The 19,881-nt window shown below is 67.1% G+C and overlaps 1 protein-coding gene across 2 annotated transcripts in view; it reads right to left on the bottom strand.

Annotated features, from left to right (window-relative positions):
• ZC3H3 (zinc finger CCCH-type containing 3) overlaps positions 1–19,881 on the bottom strand; it is a 35,459-nt gene that overhangs the window by 12,360 nt on the left and 3,218 nt on the right. For both annotated transcript variants that reach the window (XM_036437435.2, XM_036437434.2), the window contains exons 3-5: positions 18,969–19,165; positions 11,327–11,480; positions 592–776 (exon numbers count right to left, since the gene is read on the bottom strand). In XM_036437435.2, coding sequence (XP_036293328.1) covers positions 592–776; positions 11,327–11,480; positions 18,969–19,165 — 536 coding nt within the window. The remainder of the gene's footprint in view (positions 1–591; positions 777–11,326; positions 11,481–18,968; positions 19,166–19,881) is intronic.

Raw genomic sequence — 19,881 nt, 5'->3', positions numbered from 1 at the left:
AAGCATCCCCCCTGCTCGGCCTGTTTGTGGGGGAGGCGGAGCCAGTGTGGTTCCGGGCCCCGTGCTCCCTCGCCAGCCCTGCCCACCACACCTGCTCGTGCCCGTGTCCAGGAGCAAACACGGGCATCAGGGACCGCTCCCCCCTCGCCCAGCATCGGGCAGCGATGAGGCTCTGTGGGCACTGAGCAGTGGTGAATGCTGCTGGGGTTTCGGGAGCACCCACTCGGAAGGGAGCACCCACTCGGAAGGGAGCACCCACTCGGAAGGAGCACCCATTCAGAAGGGAGCACCCACTCAGAAGGGGGAGCACCCACTCAGAAGGGAGCACCCACTCGGAAGGAGCACCCATTCAGAAGGGAGCACCCACTTGGAAGGAGCACCCGCTCGGAAGGGGGAACACCCACTCAGAAGGGAACACCCACTCAGAAGAGGGAACACCCACTCAGAAGGGAGCACCCACTCAGAAGGGGGAGCACCCACACAGAAGGGAGCACCCACTCAGAAGGGAGCACCCATTCAGAAGGGAGCACCCATTCAGAAGGGGGCCAGGAACATCTTGGGAGCGAGGGCCGGGGGGCCTTAGGGCCTCACCTGTCCGCAGGAGGGGCCTGGCCCCCTCAGCACTGGGCCGGCTGGGCGTCTTGGCGAGCTTGTTGGCCGTCACCCGGTAGAGCACGCCTCCGATACAGCGGTAGCTTCTGTCCCGCCAGCGCGGGGAGCCGAGCTGGGCTCTCCCGCCCCCGCGGGCCGGGCGCAGGCGATTTAGCACCAGGGACCTGCCGACAAGGGAGATGCCAGTCAGCAGTGCCCCAGGCCCCAGGGGGAGGCCTCTGTGCCCTGCTCCCACCCACCAAGCAGGCTCTGTGAGCCCGAGGGGTCGCGGGGAGGGACAGCCTCCCCCCAGCAGGCACACCCCGAGCCAGGCCCGCCTGGGCCCTGGGAGGAGGCCTGACACCCTCACTGCGGTCGTCCCGCAGGCACCGCGGCCCCCAGGGACCGGCCACAGGCTCCCAGGCGCGGGGCCCTGAAGCGTCCGGCTGACCTGCCTCAGGACAAATCCCAACAGTAATATTTACGCAAATGGAGCTTAATCCCACATCAGCTAAGACACAGCGCCCCTGCCTCCTGGCCAAGGAGCATGGGCAGCCTCTCCCCCAGGCCCCAGCCCACCAGGGGGCCAGGAGGCGGAGGGTGAGGGTGCGGCTCAAGCCCTGCTGAGGCCCCACAACTCGCCCAGGGACCCCAACCCCACGGGGGCCGCAGGAGCCAGGGAGGGCGCCCCTAAAGGGGATGTGATGAGTGTGGGCGGGCAGGCAGGCCTGGGGGCGTCCGAGCACCCAGAACTGAGGTGCTGGGTCAGTGGCCCTGCTCCTGGGTGTGGCCGCCACCCCCCCATGCAGCCTGCGCCCCTCTCCGTCTGCAAGCTTGGGGCTTCTCGGCCCCCGGCCCTCGGGAGAGGCTGGCACTGGGACCGAAGCTGCGGAGTAAGTACCAGCTCCTGCAGAGGCACGGAGGTTGCCCGCCTGGAGCACTTAACCCCGTTTCCCTTAATTAAACCAAGTCCCCGCACAGCTGTACAGGGACCGGCCCGGCCCAGGGGCCCGCAGAGGCGAGGATGGGCGGGGGGTGGGCGCGTGGGCACCCTCGGGGGGGGGGGGGCAGCCAGCCCTCCAGGCTCTCCTGAGACCTCAGCCAGGCCCCAGGGTGAGGAGAGAGGGCAGGCTGCAGGGAAGTCTTCTCCGGGCCCAGCCCTCCCCGCAGACCCGCCCCCGCTGGGCGGGGCGGCCCGCACCTCCCACCTCCCGCAGGAGCTGTGGCCCTGTCCCAGGGCAGCTCGGCTGAGCCCCGGGCCGGGCCGGGCCGGCGGGGTCTGGGGAACGGAGTCCCTGCAGCTGCAGGAGGCTGCCCCGAGGAGGGGGGTCACCCCAGAACTGGCCGAGAGCTGGCCAGGGCCTTGGGGAAAGCCCAGCTGCCCGTGCCCGACCACCTGTGTCCTTCCTCACCGGCGGGTCCCTGACTCCAGGGCTGGGATGGCGGGCGGGCGTCAGGTGGCCAGGACAGCCTGTGGGAAGGCTGCGGAGAGGAAGCTAACGAGATAATAGCAGGCCGCGGACCGGCGCCCCTGCCCTCGCCCAGGGCCCGTAATTCCTTTTCTACAACAGCAGCCTCACATCCAAGGCTCCCCCTCCGGCCTGGCCCACACCGCGCCACGGGGAAATTTCATTAACGCTGGGAAATAGGAAAGGTATTAGGCGTGGATAATGAAGGCCAGGGAGGGAGCTGTGCCTTAAGAGGGTCCTCTTTCGCGCCTTTGTAATAGGAGGCATGAACTTCCCCTTCAAATCCATTTCTAATCCATTTGAAATACTACAGCAAATTATCTTTCCCTCAGCCCGAAAGCGGCAGCCAATTTACTCCGAATGAAGTGACAATGGCCAGGATTTATCACCATAACCTTGACTACACCGGTGAGGCTGGGCTCCCCTCACCCCGGGGGCAGAAAGGACGGGTGGGGGGAGAGAACATTTTAAGTGCAGGAACGGGGAGCAGACACCCCGCCAACGCAGGGTTAAAGAGAAGAGCTGCCACGCGCCCTCCCTGGGGGGCCCTGGGCTCGCCGCCATGAGCAGGACGGCCAGGCCGTGCCGAGCGGAGTGGGAGACGCCAGGGCAGGGACCGGAGGGCGAAGGGGCCGGGCAGGACAGGAGGCTGCGCTCGAAGCCAGGGGCCAGGGCAGGGTGTGCAGGCTCACCCCGGGCAGACGCCGAGGACAGACCGCTCTGCTCCTTTAACCCCGGGTCCCCAGGCCTCTCGCAGCTCAGCGCACCAGCCCCACCAGCACCTGGCACCTCCTCGGACGGCGAGGGCGGGGCCTCCCGGGACAGGGGCACCAGTGTGTGTGGGGGGGGGGGGCGGAGGCCCGGGCCGCACACAGGGAGACCCGGGGCCGCAGGGGCGTGCCGGCAGGGGCTCAGCCTGGCTCCCAGGTGGAGTGTGACCTCCGACCCCCCTGGGCCCTGGGCTGGGCAGAGGTAGGGAGTGGCCAGGCAGCCCAGGCGGTGGTGATGGGGGGGCAGGCTGGCGAGGAGCAGAGAAAACAGGCGGGGAAGCAGTTTCAGGAGATGGAGCGCGTGGTGGAGGCGCAGGGAGTGCGCCGTCAGCAGAAGCGGAGGCGGCTCCGCACAGCAAATCCCAAGTAGGTCAGGCAGCGCCACCGTGACGGCTGCAGCTTAGCGAGCTCCCCAGAAACGCTGACGGCCCGCCCGCCCCTCCTGGGCCCGCTCAGGGCCGGTGCAGCTGTGCCCACCTGCCCGGCAGCCAGTGGCTGGAGCTCGGAGCAACCGCACCCTCCGAGAGCCCCTCAGCCAGCGGCTCAGGCCTCCCTAGGAGGCCCTGCGGGTGGTCTGCAGGGCGGTGCTGGCAGAGGTTCTGCAGCCTGGAGGTGAGGGGCCACCCCTGCAGCCGCCTGGCTCTCTGGGCCACCTCCCCCTCTCTCCCGCCACCTTGGGACAGCAGCATGGGGCTGTGTGACCTTGGGAGCTGGCCCCGCAGGTCACTGGGAGGCCCCCGCTGCCGCTCCTTCCTGAGGGAGGCCCCTCTGCCAGGTAAGGAGCGGAGGACCCTCCCGGCTCCCTGCCAGCCACACCACATGCCGTGGCGGGCGACACGGACTGCCTGCGTCCATCACTCTTGGGCTCTGTCCGAGGGCTGGGCCGTGTGCTCACAGCCACGCGATTGGTGTTCCGATCGATGGAGCATTACAAGCTCCCTCTGTAAGAGCCTCATAAACAACCAGACGGAAAGCAAAATTCTCCTCAAAATGACACTTTAAACGTCCATTCCAGCCGGCGCTATTGGTGTTCGGTGCGGCAGCTGCAGAACCAGGCATCACTGGCCGAAATGGCCCCGCGAGGGGCCGCACAGAGGGGCTGGGGCAGTGTCACCCCCTCAGCCTGTGGCCCTTCCTTGCTCCCTCTCCACCCTGTCTCTGTCCCAGCCCAGGCCTGCACTGACCGTCCCCTGCTCCGATGGGAGCTCCTGAGGCAGCCACCGCCAGGCGCAGCCCACAGCACCTGGCAGGGCTCCGCGCGGGCGCGCCAGGGACGGAAGGTTCCCGGGAAGACCGGGAGGCCAGGCCCCGCCTGCTCCCCGCTCCCGGGACAGTCCCGGTGGGATCCGCACCGCCTGAGGAGCCAGCCCGCAGGCCTGCAGCCCATCCACACAGCACCCTCACCCCCATCCCGATGCCTCGTGCGGGCTGAGCCTCACCCCAGGATGCGAGGACCCAGCCCACAGGTGTGAGCCTGTGGCCACGGCCCGAGAAGCCCGGCAGCGAGCTGTCTGCAGACGCCTCGGCTGCCCGGACAGGCTGCCGTCCCCCTGGGCCCTCTCTGAGCTTTGTCCTCACCTCCGGGTCCGCTGAGGTGCCACCAGGCCTGACCCACCGGGACAAGCCCCTTCCTTGCTGGGCTCCAGGGAAGGGCCCGCTGCCTGCACCCCATTTCTCCAGCTCCCTCTGGGCCGGGCCCCTCACCCCCAGCCACAGCCACCATCTGCTCTGCCCTGCCCCTCCGCCTGGAGCCCCCCGCCTCCCCCGTGACCCTTACGACAGTCACCCCGTGAGGTCAGGATGCAGCCGGCCTGGGTGAGCCTCAGCTTACCCATTCCCAGCAGGTTAAAGTTTTAAATAAAAGGTCAACATGGAGCCACAGCACTGAAGAAACACAACTGAACCCACGTAACCCTGAGGAGGTGCCTCTGTTCTAAGCAAATCAATACACCGGCGGAAAAGAATGACAGGCAGAAACGTAAAAATCCTGTTAAAAATTCTCAGGCAAAGCAGAAGCCGAAGAAAGAGAAGTTGGTAAAAGGGCAGTGCGGGCTGGTGACCAGGAAGCACAAACACGCCAGCACGGACAGACAGACCGCCATGCACCTATGGACCGCCCGCCCACCAGGGAGCCCGCCGAGCTGCCCAGCGCTCCCGGCTGGGGCCACACGGAGGCGCTGCCGGCCAACCCCCGCCTGTCCTGGAGGGGCGGTCCCACCGGAGGAAACCCCAAAAATGAGGGCGAGTGATTTGGGACCTGCGTGGTGGTCAAGTGGTGCCAACCTAACAGACACCCAACGCCCTCCTCCAGAAGTCTCCCGGCTGCGGGCGGAGGCAGGGCCCAGGCCACCTAGGGGAGGCGGAGGCGGCACTGCTGTGGCTGGCACGTGGCCGGCCAGCACCTGCGGGCAGGGCCACCCAAGGGGCACAGAGTGGGTGGCAGCTGGCGACGCAAGGTGCCCGATTCTTCAGGGAGCCCTACCTACCACTAGGGATGGAGGGGGCGGTGTCAGGGTTGGGACCGGGTGGGCGGGGCCTCTGGTGGGAGGGTGGGAGGGGCTGAAAGAGGGAGCGCAGAGGGGTGAGGCCGGCCATCATTTATGCCCTGGCCGTTGCTTTATGGCCTTTTTAATTCGGCTCCTGCTACTATTAATGCAGTTAACGCTGAGATTATATCTGTTTTCTGGCGTCGGCTGTGATTTATCCACGCATCTTTCCGGCGGAGGCTCCACGTGCTAAATCAAGGCCTTGCCAATTAAGTGCTGACTGGGGAAGTGGACGCGGCCCTGCAGACACTCGCCGCAAATTACACCGCGGGGCGCTCGGCGCGGGCGGCAGCGGGGACCTTGCTGACTGCGGGAAAGTCAGGAACATAAACCTGCACCTGCCGCTGGCTCGGCTCCCCCCCAGGCTCAGCAGGAGCCAGGCCGTCCCACTGGCGGAGGGCTGCCCACCAGCTGAGGGTGGCCGGAGGAAGGGCAGGCGGGGGCCCCCTGGCCTGGCCCCACGGGGTATCTGCAGCTGCAGAGGGGACTCAGAGCCCCCTCTCGGAGGACACGGACACACGGCAGGGAGGGGGGAGGTACAGAGGGGGTTGGACACTAGAGCCACGCAGGGGACAGACACGGCCAGGCCCAGTGCCTCCGTGGGGGCTGCCACACCTCCTGGGCCTCGGGGCCGGAGAACCCCAGAGTGACCCTGGGACGAGGCAGGGGCCAGGCCGCTGAGGCTGCCACGGCCGGGGAGCCCTCTGGCGTGGTCCCAGGCCCCTGGGCGCGGCACACACACACACACACACACACACACACACACACCCCGAGAGGGGAAAGGAGCTGGGCAATCAGGCTGGAGGCTGACGTGGACGGGACCACACTCAGTCTGGACCAGGAGGGGAGCTGAAGATGGTGCTGGGCTGTGAGGCGACAGTGTTCTCAGCGCCATCTGCTCGTCATCCCCAGGGACACTGGGGCACCCTCGTGGCCACACGAGGCCCTCGGTGCTGGCACGGCGTGGCCAGGCCCGGGTTCAGCCGAGGCCTGGTGTCCCGCGGGGACAACCTAAAGGGACCTCCGAGGCTCCTGTGGTCAGAGCCAAGCTGCTCCGGGCAAACCACGGGGACGACCTGCTCCTTGTCAGGAAACACCCACCGGCCCCCTGCGGGCCCCAGGGCTGTTCCCCTCCGGCCCCTCCAGACCCAGAGGGGGTGCAGGTTGAGCCCTGCACCCCCCTGAGCCCGGCCCCCCTCAGGCCCTGCAGGAGCCAGGCAGGTGAGGAGAGGCCTGCCCGCCTCCGACAGAAATAATAAACCCCGGCGGGCGCTTTGAACCGGCTTCCAAATGAAGAGTTGCATCCCGGCTGTCAGGCCGCGCGGCAGCCGCTCCTCCGCGCAGGATGGCGGCGCGGCCATCCATTAGGGTGATGGAGGCAGAGGCTGCCGCGCACGCCTTCCCTAATGAGCAGCCGAAGGGATCGGTAAGCATAATCTCACAGGCGGTAATATTTTATATAATCGCCGAGCAGTTTAAATTGAAAACCCCCAACTGAATCAATATTTACTGCATTGAAGCGAAATGAATAGTAATAAGTCACTAAGTTCCCTGTCCTGTTCCATAAAATAAAGAATTATAAAAACGAGCGCGGCACGAGGCCATCACATTAGCTCTGACGGCACTTGGGGAGCCATACCCACCGGCCCGGAGACCAGCCTCAGCACCGCGGGGTCACCCCGCCACCCGCCTCTCCCGAAGCTCAGACCCCGCTCACCCTGTCCCCTCAGGCAGCTCCGCTCCAAGTCCCTCCTGCTCCCTCACGATCCGCCACGCGAGGGACAGAGGGACTGGACAGGCGCTCTGGCCGGCTCCCCGTCGGCAGCAGCGGAGCAAGCCAGGCTCTGACCAGGCCGGGCACGGGGCTGGTGAGGGACCAACGTGCCTGGGCCGGGCAGGCTGCCCCCTGGGCTCCAGGTCCCAGGGCAGGCCCGCAGCAGGCCGGGATGCGGCGGAGACCAGGCAAGTGAGACCCTGAGGGCGGGGCCCCGGGGTGCTGAGCCCGGGCACACCCACCGCAGTCTCCTGCCAGGAAGCAAGGCCTCGTCCGAGCAGGAGGCCGGCTCGGCAGGGACATGGAGGGCTGGCTCCCGTGGTGAGCTCGCTCCTGCCAGAAACAAAACCGCCCACCCAGTTGGGCTGGGCAGAGGCCGAGGCGTGTCGCGGGAGAGCCAGGTCACGGGACACAAACCGAACCAGACGAGCGCCAGGGCAGGTGGAGGGACACTGAGGAGCAGCGGCACAGCCGCCGCGGACAGGCTCCGAGGCCGTGGGAGGCGGCGGCTCCACGTGACCTCGCACTGGCGGCCGCAGGCCTGCGCTCGGCCCGGCAGCCGCACAGAAGCCTGTGCACACGGCGGCGGCCCGTCCACCGCACTCGGCGCGGAGGCAGCTCCAGCGACCACGCAGAGCACAGACACAGGGGCAGACACGAGCGCCCAGCTGCGGCCAGGCCCTGTGGAGTGGCTGGTGCAGCGGGAGGGAAGGCGGGGGCTCGGAGAACGCCGTGCCCCTGCAGGGTACACCGGGCTCTGGGTCACAGCATCGCGAACAGACACCGACCAAGGCAGGCTGGCCAGTGACACCCAGGGAGACGCAGGGCTGGGCCGACACCCGGCCTGCCAACACCGGCGCCCGCCCGCACACCCACAGCCCAGAGGCATGCACGGAGCACTGGGCTCTGCTCCCCAAAGACAGAGGGCTGAGGCTGGAGAGGCGTGACCGTGACCATGACCCCAGCGGTGGGGCAGCACTCCGGATCGGGACCACACTCAGTGCTGGTCAAGGGGCACCGAGTCTCCACTCTCCCCGGAAATCGGGCAAACAGAGAGGGGGTGTGAGGAGCAGAGGGGACCAGGTGTACCCGGTCAGCGACCCCAGTGAAGTGCAAACGTGCATCAAAACAGTCACCCCAAAAAGTGCACAAACTATCAGGAGAGGGACAGGGCCTGAGCCGAGTCCCGAGTCCCGGGGCGCACACCGTCATCCTTCCTCCCCTGCCCCGGCCCGCGGCCCTGGCCCCGCCTCCTGCCCTCCCGCCGGGCAGCCCCGCTGTCTGGGAGGCTCTTCCTGGGGCCACTGCCCACCATGCACTACAGGCGGAGGGGCAGCCTTGGGTCCACTGAGGCCAGCAGCCATAGAGCAGGTCTGCCTCGGGGAACCATGGGCAGCCGGATGCCCCATGAGGTGGCTGGCACTGCCATGTGTGGCTTCCAGCAGGCTCCGGGGCTGGGCCGGCCCCTGCACTCGACCCTGCTCTGCCTTCTGCAGCTGTGGGCTCCTCCAGCCACGTGCCTCCTCCGTCGGGGCGCCCTCTGTGCTGGCACTCCCACGGACCCGGCGGGCCTGCTGGGCCTTCGTGCACACCGCCTCCAGGCAGGCAGCGGGCAGTGGGAGCCAGCTCCACGGCCTGATCACCACAGGACACCCTGCTGTGGACGGACTGGTGTCCCCAAACTCCCGCTTGGGTGTGATGGAATCTGGAGGTGGGGCCGTGGAGGTGACTAGGGTTGGATGAGGGGGTGAGAGTGGGCCGTGAAGGTTTAGGGTCCTCACAGGAGGGGCTCAGCGAGGAGCTGGCCGTGTGCAGCCGGGAGGACTGGGCTGGCGCCGACCCGAGGCTTCCAGCCTGCGCAGCTGAGACGACGCACCAGGAAGCCACCGGCCCGGGCCTGTGACGGCGCCCGGCCTCGGCCTCGCTGGCCGCCAAAGGGCGTGTGCTTGCCGGCAAGGGGCCGGGCGGGGCGGGGGGGGACCTGGCTCCGGGGGACCTGCACGTCCCTGGCTGAGCTCCTCCTTAACGAGACGCCACTTTGGAGAAGCATTTCAGAGCCTTCGAAACGGCAGCCCAAACCCTCAGGCCAGAGCCCCCGATCCGCACAGACACGAAGTGGAACAAGATGAAGCGGCCGGCGAGGCAGCGCCGTGACAGCCCATTTGTAGCCCGAGGAGAGCTCAGGCGCAGCGGCTCCTGCGCGGCTGTTTATTTCCCACTTTCACATCAAATGAATTTGGGAAGAAAGGAAGCGACAGGCGGTTTAGGGATATAAGTCACACTTCAGCCTCCGTCAGATTAATGAACCTGCCGGAGCCAGCGAGGACGCAGGCAAACCCACAAATCTTACAGCAAAAGCATGCAACCCCGCTCAGGAGCCTCAGCCCTGGGGTGCCCTCTGCTGCCCCCTGGACCCCAGGCCTGGCAGACCCCAAGCACCAGGGCCAGTCTGGGCAGCAGTGGTCTGGAGTCCTGGGGGCCCGGCAGCTCCTGTGGCTCCGGATCCGGGCCGTAGGCTGCCTGGAGCGCTCAGGCCTGCAGCTGCACAGGGCAGCAGTCAAGGGAAGGGGTCGGGGACTGGGCCACTGCCAGTCGGCTGCAGAGCCTTCCTCTGGTGAAGCTGAAGGCAGTGATAGGTGGGCATCAGACTGGCCACTGGCCCTGGAGAAGGCCCTTCCCGCTGCCTTGACGAGCCGAGCCCGGCGTGCGCCCAACGGGCTGGGCAGCTGGCAAGCAGCCGCGGTGCTGAGCAGGCAGCTCCGGCCAGGACGCAGGTGACCTTGGCGAAAGAAGCCCAGCCCCTGGCAGCACTCAGTCCGTGGCACCCTGCACTACCCACCCTGCAGGCCCGGGCTCTGCGCTCAGCTGTGTCCCGGGTCCCTGCTGATGGATAGACAGGCCTGGGGAGGCAATCAGGGCGAGGGAGGCCCACTGAGCACAGCCCCCCACGCGCCTCCTCCCACAGGGGTGGGTCTGAGGCCTGAGAGCCACGCCAAGGCTGCAGGAGCCAGGGCATCCAGACAGCAAGGCAACTGAGGCGGGAGCCCCATCCACCTTCCCCATGCAGCCCACACACCTCCCCGCAGGGCACACGGGCTCCTCGGGGCCAGGCTGCTCGCCACCCTAAGGGCTTGGAGCTCCGCTGAGGAGCAGGGCAGCACTGCTGGGGTGCCCGAAGCCACCGCCCCCCCCAGTAACCTTCACCCACTGAGCTGGCCACTTACTCAGTGACACCCCCATCAGGCCCCAGCTGGACCAAAGCCTAACCCTTCCTGGTGCTCAGGGGCTGGGAGGGGAGGCCCCCGGGGCCACCCCGGAGGCGGGGCCTGGCCAGCAGGTGGGCGGGAATACCTATGGCCGAGGAGAGGCAGGAGGAAGAACCAATAAATCTGAACCTCATTCACTACGACCTCTTGTTAAGTAAATTAATTTAAGGTAATTCAGCTCGATCCTGACTCCCGATCACAGTGATTTAGTGAGGGGGAAATTGCATTAGGAAAAAGGCCATGCGCACCAGACAGAAGAACGGAAGAAAATTAGACCCACTTAGCACTGTGAATTAATATGGAAATAGCAGGTGTAAATTTAACCTTATCGAGAGAGTGAAAATTATCTTCATAAATTTGTAGAAATAGCCCTCAAGATGCTTATAAATCTATTTAAAACAAAAATATTACAAAAAGTGAAGTAAAATTAACTTAAAATATACTCCCAGCTCTGGCCCCGGAGCGGCAGGCGAGGCCAGGCTCCCTGAGGCTCCGGGGGCGGGAGGAGGGCTGTGGGCAGCACGGGTGCCGCGGGCACCGTGCCTAGGGCAGGCTGTGTGCCATCTGCACAGGCCGAGGGAGCACCTCTGGCCACAGCCCGAGCCAGGCGGTCTCAGAGGAGCCGACACCACACTCAGCCGAGGCGGGTGGCGTGGGCGGGCTGAGGCCTCCCTCCGCCCTCAGCAGTCAGTGTACAGCCGACAAGATGGCCACGGGTCCCAAAGGGCTGCTCAGGGCCCAGCACTCACCGCCAGTGCCTCCTGCGGGGCACCGCAGCCTCCAGGGCCAGCAGATGGCTCGCCAGCCGCAGACTGGAGACCGGTGGCAAGCTCAGTGCCCTCGGCCTCAGGCCCCCTGCAGCCCTGAGCCCCTCCCGCCCAGCCCCAGGATCCCAGGCAGGACCTCCTACCTGGACAGGGAGAGCCGCCGGGTCCGCCAGGAAGGCAGGGACTGGGGGAAGGGGACTGTGTTGAATGGCAACGCCGGGGTCTTCTTTACGATGCGGTATCGAGTCTTGATCACTTTGCTGGTGGCCGGGGCCGGCAGGGCGCTCAGGTTGGAGGCTGTGGAGAAAACCGACAGGCGGTCAGTGGAGGCCGGCAGGGACTTTGCAGCCCGGCGCCCGAGGCTGTGCACGCCCCACAGCCCAGCAGCTGGGCTCCAGGAAGAGCTGGGCGCAGGCCTCAGCCTTGAGCAGGCCCCCGGGATGCTGGGGGGGGGGGGGCGCGCTGGTGCCCTCAGCAGCACCGCCCATGTCCCTAAGCCCAGGCTGCACCCAGGGTCCGGGAGGCTGGGGGTGCAGGTTTGTGTACTTGGCCGAGTCTGGGTTATGCAGGGTGCGTACACTGGCTTTCTTCCTGCTGAGGCTCACACACCTGCAGGCCCTGCTCTGCCCGCCTCCCTTCCACTTGATGCTGGCGATGTCCCCACAGCTTCGAGGAGCACGTCTGGGTGGCCGACTGCCTCGGTGCCGCTGCACTGCCACGCCACTAAGCTAATGCCCAGCTGTCCTGAGGCGGCTCCCCCGCCCCCCACTGCCTGCACAGCACCAGACCCCAGCACAGGACTCCTCAGGGCTCTCCCCGGAGACGCCCACACCAGGCAGCTCGGCCGGGCAGCCCATGGGTGGGGAGGGTGGGCAGAGGCCGGGGGCACCTGTGCCAGGCGAGGCCTCCCTCCCGCCCGCGGCCCGCCGGCTGAGGGTCTGTGTGGATAATCACGTTATTTAGCTAGGACGCTGGTTTAATTCCCTTCATCGCAGACTCCCAGGGCTCCAATTTTTTTCTCCGCATGATGTATCCCCGTGGCACGCTTCACTCGGATCAAACCCTCTGCGCCTTTATTGCCGCCGCGGCCGGCACGTTATCAGGCCCGCACACACCGCCTCCGCCCGCCGCGCAGAGGTCACTTCTAATGACTGATCGATCTCATTAGCTTTCCTAATTAAAAACTTTACTACCGCAGTGGAAGACGAGCCTCACAAACTGCTGGCACCGTGTGGGACGGAGTATGAGCCCATCCATCAGCGGGCCTCGCTCCGCACGCCCCGCCGGGCCCTGGTTCCCACGCCCGCCCGCCCGCCCGCCCGCCCGCCCGCCCGCCCGCCGTGGGCGCGGGAGGAGCCTGCAGGCCCCCGGAAGCCCCCCACGGGGCAGCCGCTGGGACTGCAGGCAGGGAGGCAGGCGCCAGAGCCCAGGCCGTCTGAGTGGCCCCCAGCACTCACTGCCCTCTCACCAGCCCCGGGTGGCAGGGCTTTGCTGTCAGCGGGCTCTGCTCTGGCAGGAGGGGCGGAGAGCCAAGCCTGTGGCCTGCGTGCTCCGCCCCTGCTGCCGGCGGGGCCAGGAGCACGGCTCTAGGCTGGTGGAGGGCCGCAGGGGAGGCGAGGTCTGCCGTGTGTGCCCAGCGGTCGACAGGTGTGGCGTGGCGTGGCCTCCGTGTTGCCAGGCTGGGCCCATGGGCGTGGAGCCCATGGGCCCAGCCTGGAAGGAATCCCAGTCTTCAACGAGCGAGAAGAGCCCAGAGCCGCGTCGGTGCAGAGAGCTGCCGTGGCCACTGCTCCAAACCAGCTGAGCGGGGGGCGGGGCGGGCGCCACCGCGAGTCTCCCCGCACCCAGCTGTCGCCCCCACATGCCGATGGGGGCCGGGCATGGAGAGCCGGGAGGGGTGGCGGGCCAACGCGGCGGCTCCATCCAGCACCGTTCCACTTTCTCCAGTTACTGCCAGTCGCGTTTTACAACAGCCACCTGGCCGGGCCCGTGTCCGCCCTCCGCCCACCTCGCCGCCACGGGGCTCTAAAGGCTGTCCGGCTCAGCCTGGTCTGAGGCCACCCCGGCCCCGGCCCCGGCCCCGCCCCGCAAACATGCTCCCCGTCACTCAGGTCCGGGGCTGAGGCGGGCTAAGGCGGGCTAAGGCGGGCTAAGACGCTCCCGGGTGCACAGCTGGAGGCGGAGCCCAGGCAAGGAGAGGGACTGCCCGCCAGGCCCAGAAGGGCGGGGCTCCACGCCCATGGGCCCAGCCTGGCAACACGGAGGCCACGCCACGCCACACCTGTCGACCGCTGGGCACACACGGCAGACCTCGCCTCCCCTGCGGCCCTCCACCAGCCTAGAGCCGTGCTCCTGGCCCCGCCGGCAGCAGGGGCGGAGCACGCAGGCCACAGGCTTGGCTCTCCGCCTCTCCTGCCAGAGCAGAGCCCGCTGACAGCAAAGCCCTGCCGCCCGCCCCTCCAGTCACTCGTGCGAGCCTGCAGGGCCCTCCATTCCCAACGAGCCTCGGAGGCAGCCGAGGCAGGAGGCGTGGTGCCCCCCCCACCCCCGCCCCCTAACACGGCGGGAGCTGCCAGGGACTGCGCTCTAACAAGCTTCAGACGGGACGGCTGGGATCGCAAGCATGAATTTTTATGAGTCTAATAAATCACTCGCTTCTCCTGAGCTTGCCGACGGCTCCGGCACTTCAAACGGAAAAGCACTGCTGCAATCAGAGCCTCTGGCCTGTGCCTGGGGCTGCCCCGGGGAGGGGGCACCCGGCTCACAGGCGAGGGGGCACCCGGCTCACAGGCGAGGGGGCACCCGGCTCACAGGCGAGGGGGCACCCGGCTCACAGGCGAGGGGGCACCCGGCTCACAGGCGAGGGGGCACCCGGCTCACAGGCGAGGGGGCACCCGGCTCACAGGCGAGGGGGCACCCGGCTCCCGCGGGCGAAGGGGACACAGCTTCCCAGAGGGGTGGGGACCCTCCGGGCCTCCAGGGGAGGACGAGGCAGCAGCCCGCCCGGCCCGGGCCTCGCCCTCACGGCTCCTCCCGCCCACCCACCGCCCAGAAGCCGGAGGCCCTCAGCACCGCCTTCCGGCAGCCGAGCTGTCCCACCGACCGGCATCAGCCTGACAGCACTTACCCATGATCAAGTCACAGCGGCAGCCGACAGGCCCGCGTCACCTGAGCCCCACACCGCAGGCGGCGGCGGCAGGCAGCTCCGTGACAAACAACGTGTCAGCCGCTCCCACGCTACCTGGAGTCTAACAACGGCGCTGTCAGCCCGCCGGGCCGCGCTGTCAAGCCTGTCAGCGGGCGATGGAGACCCCTCGCACCCACCCCAGCAGCACGGCCTGGGTCAGAGCAGGAGCCGGACCGCACATGCCCCGACCCCAGATCGCACCGTCGGGTGGACCGGTGGTCTGCTCCGACAGCCGCTGTAGGCTGTGGGGGTGGGTGCCCTCCTCTTCCCCATCACACTGTGGGAGCAGGGAGCCCCAGCACACCCAGGCTCAGGAGCGTACCCCAAGACAGGTGACGGCCTGGCGGGAAGCGAGGGGGACCCAGGCAGAGCACGCTGCAGTGAGAGCCGGCCCCAGCTCTGCGCTCCCGCTCCCAAAGGCAGGCCCAGTGCACCAGGCAGCTCACCCCGGAGCCTCGGTCACAGGCAGGGAGAAGGTCTGCACACACGGCCGTGGCCCCCAGCGGATGCAGGCAGCTTGGCCATGTGAGGCCCCGGGACCCAGTGCTGGAGCAGCTGAGACGGCAGGTGTCCTGGTGCTGGTGTCCTGCAGCTGGGCCCCAGGCCTGTCACTCACGTCCGCCTCTGACCTCCTCCGGAGGCGTCCCAACAGCCCTTCTCACCCTACAGGCTCCTGCCTCATGTAGCGCCCCATCTTCGAGGTTAGGGCTGCTGGCTGCTCTCACAGGGACTGTGGGCAGGCACGGTGCCCCCCGGCCCCGCCCTAGCCCCACGGCCTGCTGGGCTCCCGCAGTCCCAGTAGCCACCTAACCCCTGGATTCAGAAAGGACAACGAGAGGAGCTGCAGGAAGGGGCCCAGCGCAGCTCCGGGCTCACGAGGAGGCACAGGGCTGGCCCAGGAGCGGTCCTTCCCAGCTGACACCCGGAGCACAGCCCCACAGCCCCGAACGTGGCAGCCAGCACGGAGCAGGCCAGGCCGCTCCCTCAGGGCCCAGGACTTGCTTGTGGCCAGCGGCACAGCAGCTCTGCCACAGCCCGGCGGCCCGCTCCCGGCCAGGGGCTGAGGCTGAGGAGGGGCGCAGGCGGGAGGACGCAGGCCCAGGCCGGGCTCCGGGGTGTCCCGTCCTCGTCCGCGGATGCTGGGAAGCAGCCCGCCCTGCACTCCTCCTGGGTTTTCCCAGGTGCTGGCCAGCCCTGCCCTCTCCCCACCTGCTGCACCAGATCCCTGCTGAGGGCGGCACTGCACCCTCCGGGCTGCCGCCTCACCAGGGCTTCGCGGACACAGAGAAGTGCCCCTGCTCCCACCTGCCCCGTGTTCAGCCCGCACTGACAGGGAGCCTGGGGCCGGGCACAGCCCCGGAGGAGTGCCCAGCAAGCCACACAAGGGCACACAGGCCCACACCTAGGTGCAGGCTGCTGCCCACACGGGGAGGCCCAGGGCCCGCAGCCTCATCTCCGCCTCAGGGAGAGTGTGGCCTGGGCGCAGGGTCTGGCACAGCCATCACTCAACCAGCAGCGTGGCTCTCTGCCCCCCGCCTCCCGAGAGCCCAGAGCCCAGCAGCAGCACTGATGCGACAGTGCTGGGTCCGTGCAGACCCTCCCAGGCCGCCAGAGGGAGGGAGCAGAGAGCGCAGAGGGCTGGGGCGGGGGCGGGGAGGCTGGCAGCCTGTGGGAGGTGGGGCAGGAAGTTGGCGCCAGACGACCTGGGGCCTTCCTGCCAGCTCAGTCGCGCTCAGTGGACACCTGCTCTGACCTCGGAACTCGCCTGCGCTGGCTCAGGAGCCCCGCCCGCACCCAGGTTCCTCCCTCTGGGCCTCGGGAAGCCCTGCCAGCCTGGCACTCCTCCCAGCCTCCCGGCCAGCCCGTCTTCTCTCAGCCGCCCAGTCACATCTGCGCTGTCCCCAGGGGACCAAGACCCACACCCACATGGAGGTATGGCCACACCCAGCCCTGCCTGGGGGCAGGAGGGACAGACCACAGGAGGGAGGGCCGGGCCCAGGAGAGCCAGTGGACAGACCACAGGAGGGAGGGCCGGGCCCAGGAGAGCCAGTGGACAGACCACAGGAGGGAGGGCCCAGGAGAGCCGGAGGACAGACCACAGGAGGGAGGGCCCAGGAGAGCCGGAGGACAGACCACAGGAGGGCCCAGGAGAGCCAGTGGACAGACCACAGGAGGGCCCAGGAGAGCCGGAGGACAGACCACAGGCAGGAGGGAGGGCCCAGGAGAGCCGGAGGAGGGTGGCTATGGCCAGTGTCCTGTCTGGGGCCTCTGGGAGCTGGCGACACCGCCCACCGTGGCTTCTCCTTGGCCTCCATGCACGCGCCGCCCACTGGCTGCAGGAGTCGCCATGAAGGCCGGAGCCCGGGGCCCAGGGGCCGGTGGGCGCCAGCCCCACGGAGCAGCGGGAACACAGCTCTCGGGCCGTCCTGGGAGCAGGAGCCAGGCTCAGGGCACAGGGGCAGCTGTGCCATCAGGTGCCCGAGGGACAGCGCTGGGCCCAGCGAGACCAGAGGAGTGGGCACTGGGAGCGGGCCCTGAAGCCCTGAGCGCGGACTGCGTCGGCCCCAGCGCCACCGTCAGCAAGCGCCCGGCCCACCTCGGGCACCGCTCCCGCCCCCAGCTGCCAGGGTACAGCCCAGGGGAAAGGGAGAGAGGAAGGCAAGAGGCCCTCAGCTCCCGGAGCACGTGGTGGCCCAAGGCCCCCCACCCAGCCAAGTCTGACTGAGCCTCAGCCCAGGAGCCAGGCCCCGGAGGGCGGGAGCGAGGGGAGCGAGGAGGGGGGAACCTCACCCCCGGCCCGGCCTGCTGAACAATGCAGTCTGAATTCAATTAAAGTGATTATCTGTTGTGCCAAATAAATTGTGTACAGCATATATCCTGCGGCTCTGCACCTCCGGGCTCATTATTCCCTAACTGTTTCCTCCTGCTTACGCGCTCTCAAATTAAACTGCTGATAATATGCGCCAAAATAAAAAACGAGCACACCTTGTCCCAGGAAAATTGATTCTCCCTCTCCCAGAACCGGCGATTGCCAGGTTTTATACACTCTGTTCCTGGTGATCATTAGTAATTCAATTTTCTTTTTATTAGCCCCTTATCTGCTGAGCAATATAGTGGCAGAGCTGACCTCTTTCGCAGGGGTAAATGTTTAAAATCTTTTCCCTGATTAATTTTGCCAGTTAAGAAAAAGAGGAGAAATGGCCCGGCTCTTAGCCATCACAATGAATAAAGCTTAATGCTGATTGTGATGGAATCTCTAATGCCAGGGAATTGATTGAACGCGGCAATTACACCGCAACAGCAGCTCCAGGGAGATGGGACGGCCTCCGGCCGCAGCCTTTTGGTTATTTAAAACAATCCAATTTGCGAGGATAATTATGGATTCGTGTTTTATCTGCCACTTGAAATGAACAGGGGAGTTTCGATACTGGCCCCGCATTAGTAGGTTATTGCTGCAAATTACTTGATATCTGCTTTCTTTCACATAAATAGGAAATTAGGCAATCAATTACCAGAAAAAAGACAGACCCAGGGATAAGAGGGGCAAGTGCGCCCTCTGCTGGGCACCTGGCCGCACGGCAGGCAGGAGTGGGGCTGGGGCTGGGCTTCCCCACCTGCACCACATGGGCTCCCTGTGCCCGTTCACCCTGCCACCAAGTCCACACTCGCCACGGCACACGGCGTGGCAGCCAAAGAAGGGCAGGTGGGCAACCAGCCCCGCAGCCTGCCCTCACCTCCCTCTGGGGCCCACGCCGCCCTCTGGTGGCAGCTCCCCACGGCCCTCAGCTCAGGTCAAGCCCTCGGCTGGCCTGGCACAGCACAGCCCTGAGGAGGGTGCCTCCACCTCTCCGTGGGCGAAGGTCCCAATCGAACTCCCCGGGGCCACGCTGCTCGGCCCAAACCCTGCTGCCTCCGTTATTTCACAGGCGTCAGCCTGGCTACAGCGGTCGGCAAACTCATCAGTCAACAGGGCCAAATGCCATCAGTACAACGACTGGAATTTCTTTTGAGAGCCAAATGTTTTAAACTTAAACTTCTTCGAACACCACTTCTTCAAAATAGACCCACCCAGGCCGTGGTCTTTTGTGGAAGAGCCACACTCAAGGGCCAAAGAGCCGCAGTTTGCCGACCGCTGGGCCCTGGCAAGCAACCACACTCCCCGCTGCTCCGGGGGGGGGAGGGGGGGGGCAGAGGACCCGGTGCACCAGGGGAGCCTGGGGTCTCCAGGGCGGATCCAGTGGCCCTGCCTCCCGCTTGCCCACTCCCCACGGCCCCAGACCTCCACCACGAGCCCCGCCGTGCCAGCAGCCCCCACCCCCACCCCCACCCCCGCCCGCCCGCCCGCACTGCCAGCACCTCACAGCCGGCCACGCCCACGCCCTCCCTCAGGCTGGCCACTAGCCACCAGTGACTCAGAGGGCAGAGCCGACCCTCCAGGCCCGCAGACAGACGGGCGGGGGAGCCCGCTCCTCCTTCAGGATGGCTGGGCGGCCACCTCTCACCACCTCCCCCTCCTTCCACCAACAGGGATGCACCTGGGCCAGCAGGGGCCCGTTCAGGCTTCCCGGAGCCCTCGCAGGGCCCTCCTGTCCTCCTACCTTCCCTGGTGGGGAGCGGGGCGCGGCCGGGGGGCAGGCAGCACAGCCGGTGCCGGGGGACCTGCATCAGGCCCTTGGGGGGCGTCTTCTTCGGGACGGGCGCGCCTCTCCCCCGCAGGACCTGCCTCCTCCGCAGGCTGAACTGGTTCTTGGCGGCGGCAGCTGGCGGGGGGCTGCTCTTCTTGTCCCCAGGAAGGCTGCGGAGACAAAGCCGGCAGCTCTCAACAGGCCCCCACGGAGGACGACGCCAGCACGCTGGCCGGGCGGGCCTCCCGGGCGTATCCGAGCCAGGCCTGCAGGCTCCCAGCAGCGGCAGGAGGATCCCAGGATCGATCCCTGAGCCCCGCCTCCGCCCCTCCGCAGGGCAAGAGCCCCCAGCGGAGCTGGGGTGGGGGCAGAGGAGACGCAGTGTCCAGAGGAGCTGCCACAGCATCCCCAGCCCTCTCCACAGGAGGCGCCATTCCCACAGCTCCCTCCTGTGCATCCTGACAGGCCACCACCACCCAGATGGGGTCAAAGACCAAGGTCAGACGGTGGGAAGGACCTGCAGCGGGGTGCTCAGGGAGGAGGGGGCAGCGCCATGTCTGATGGCAGAGGGAGGCCCTCTGCATGGCCGGCAGCAGCCACCTGACCCCAGGCCACGTGCCATCTTTGGGAGGGGACAAGTGGCCACCGTGGGGCAGCCTTCCGCCCAGTGGGGACAGCTCCTCCTGCAGACACACTACAACCCTGCGTTTGTCTAGCCAGCACCGGCCAGGCACAGAGCCTCCTGCCACAGACACCGTGCCAGACCGGAAGCTGCCCAGCAGCCTCCCCTAACAGAAGGGCGGGCGGGCGGGCGGGCTTGCTGGCACCAGCCTCCACGTGCCCTGCCTGGCTGGGGCCTGAGGCAAGTCCCGCCCCTGCTGAGCCC

This window comes from Pipistrellus kuhlii, unplaced genomic scaffold (genome assembly GCF_014108245.1).
Source record: "Pipistrellus kuhlii isolate mPipKuh1 unplaced genomic scaffold, mPipKuh1.p scaffold_m20_p_14, whole genome shotgun sequence".
NCBI lineage: Eukaryota > Metazoa > Chordata > Mammalia > Chiroptera > Vespertilionidae > Pipistrellus > Pipistrellus kuhlii.
Note: the sequence above shows the minus strand (reverse complement) of the source record. Positions and strands in the feature narration are given on the sequence as shown.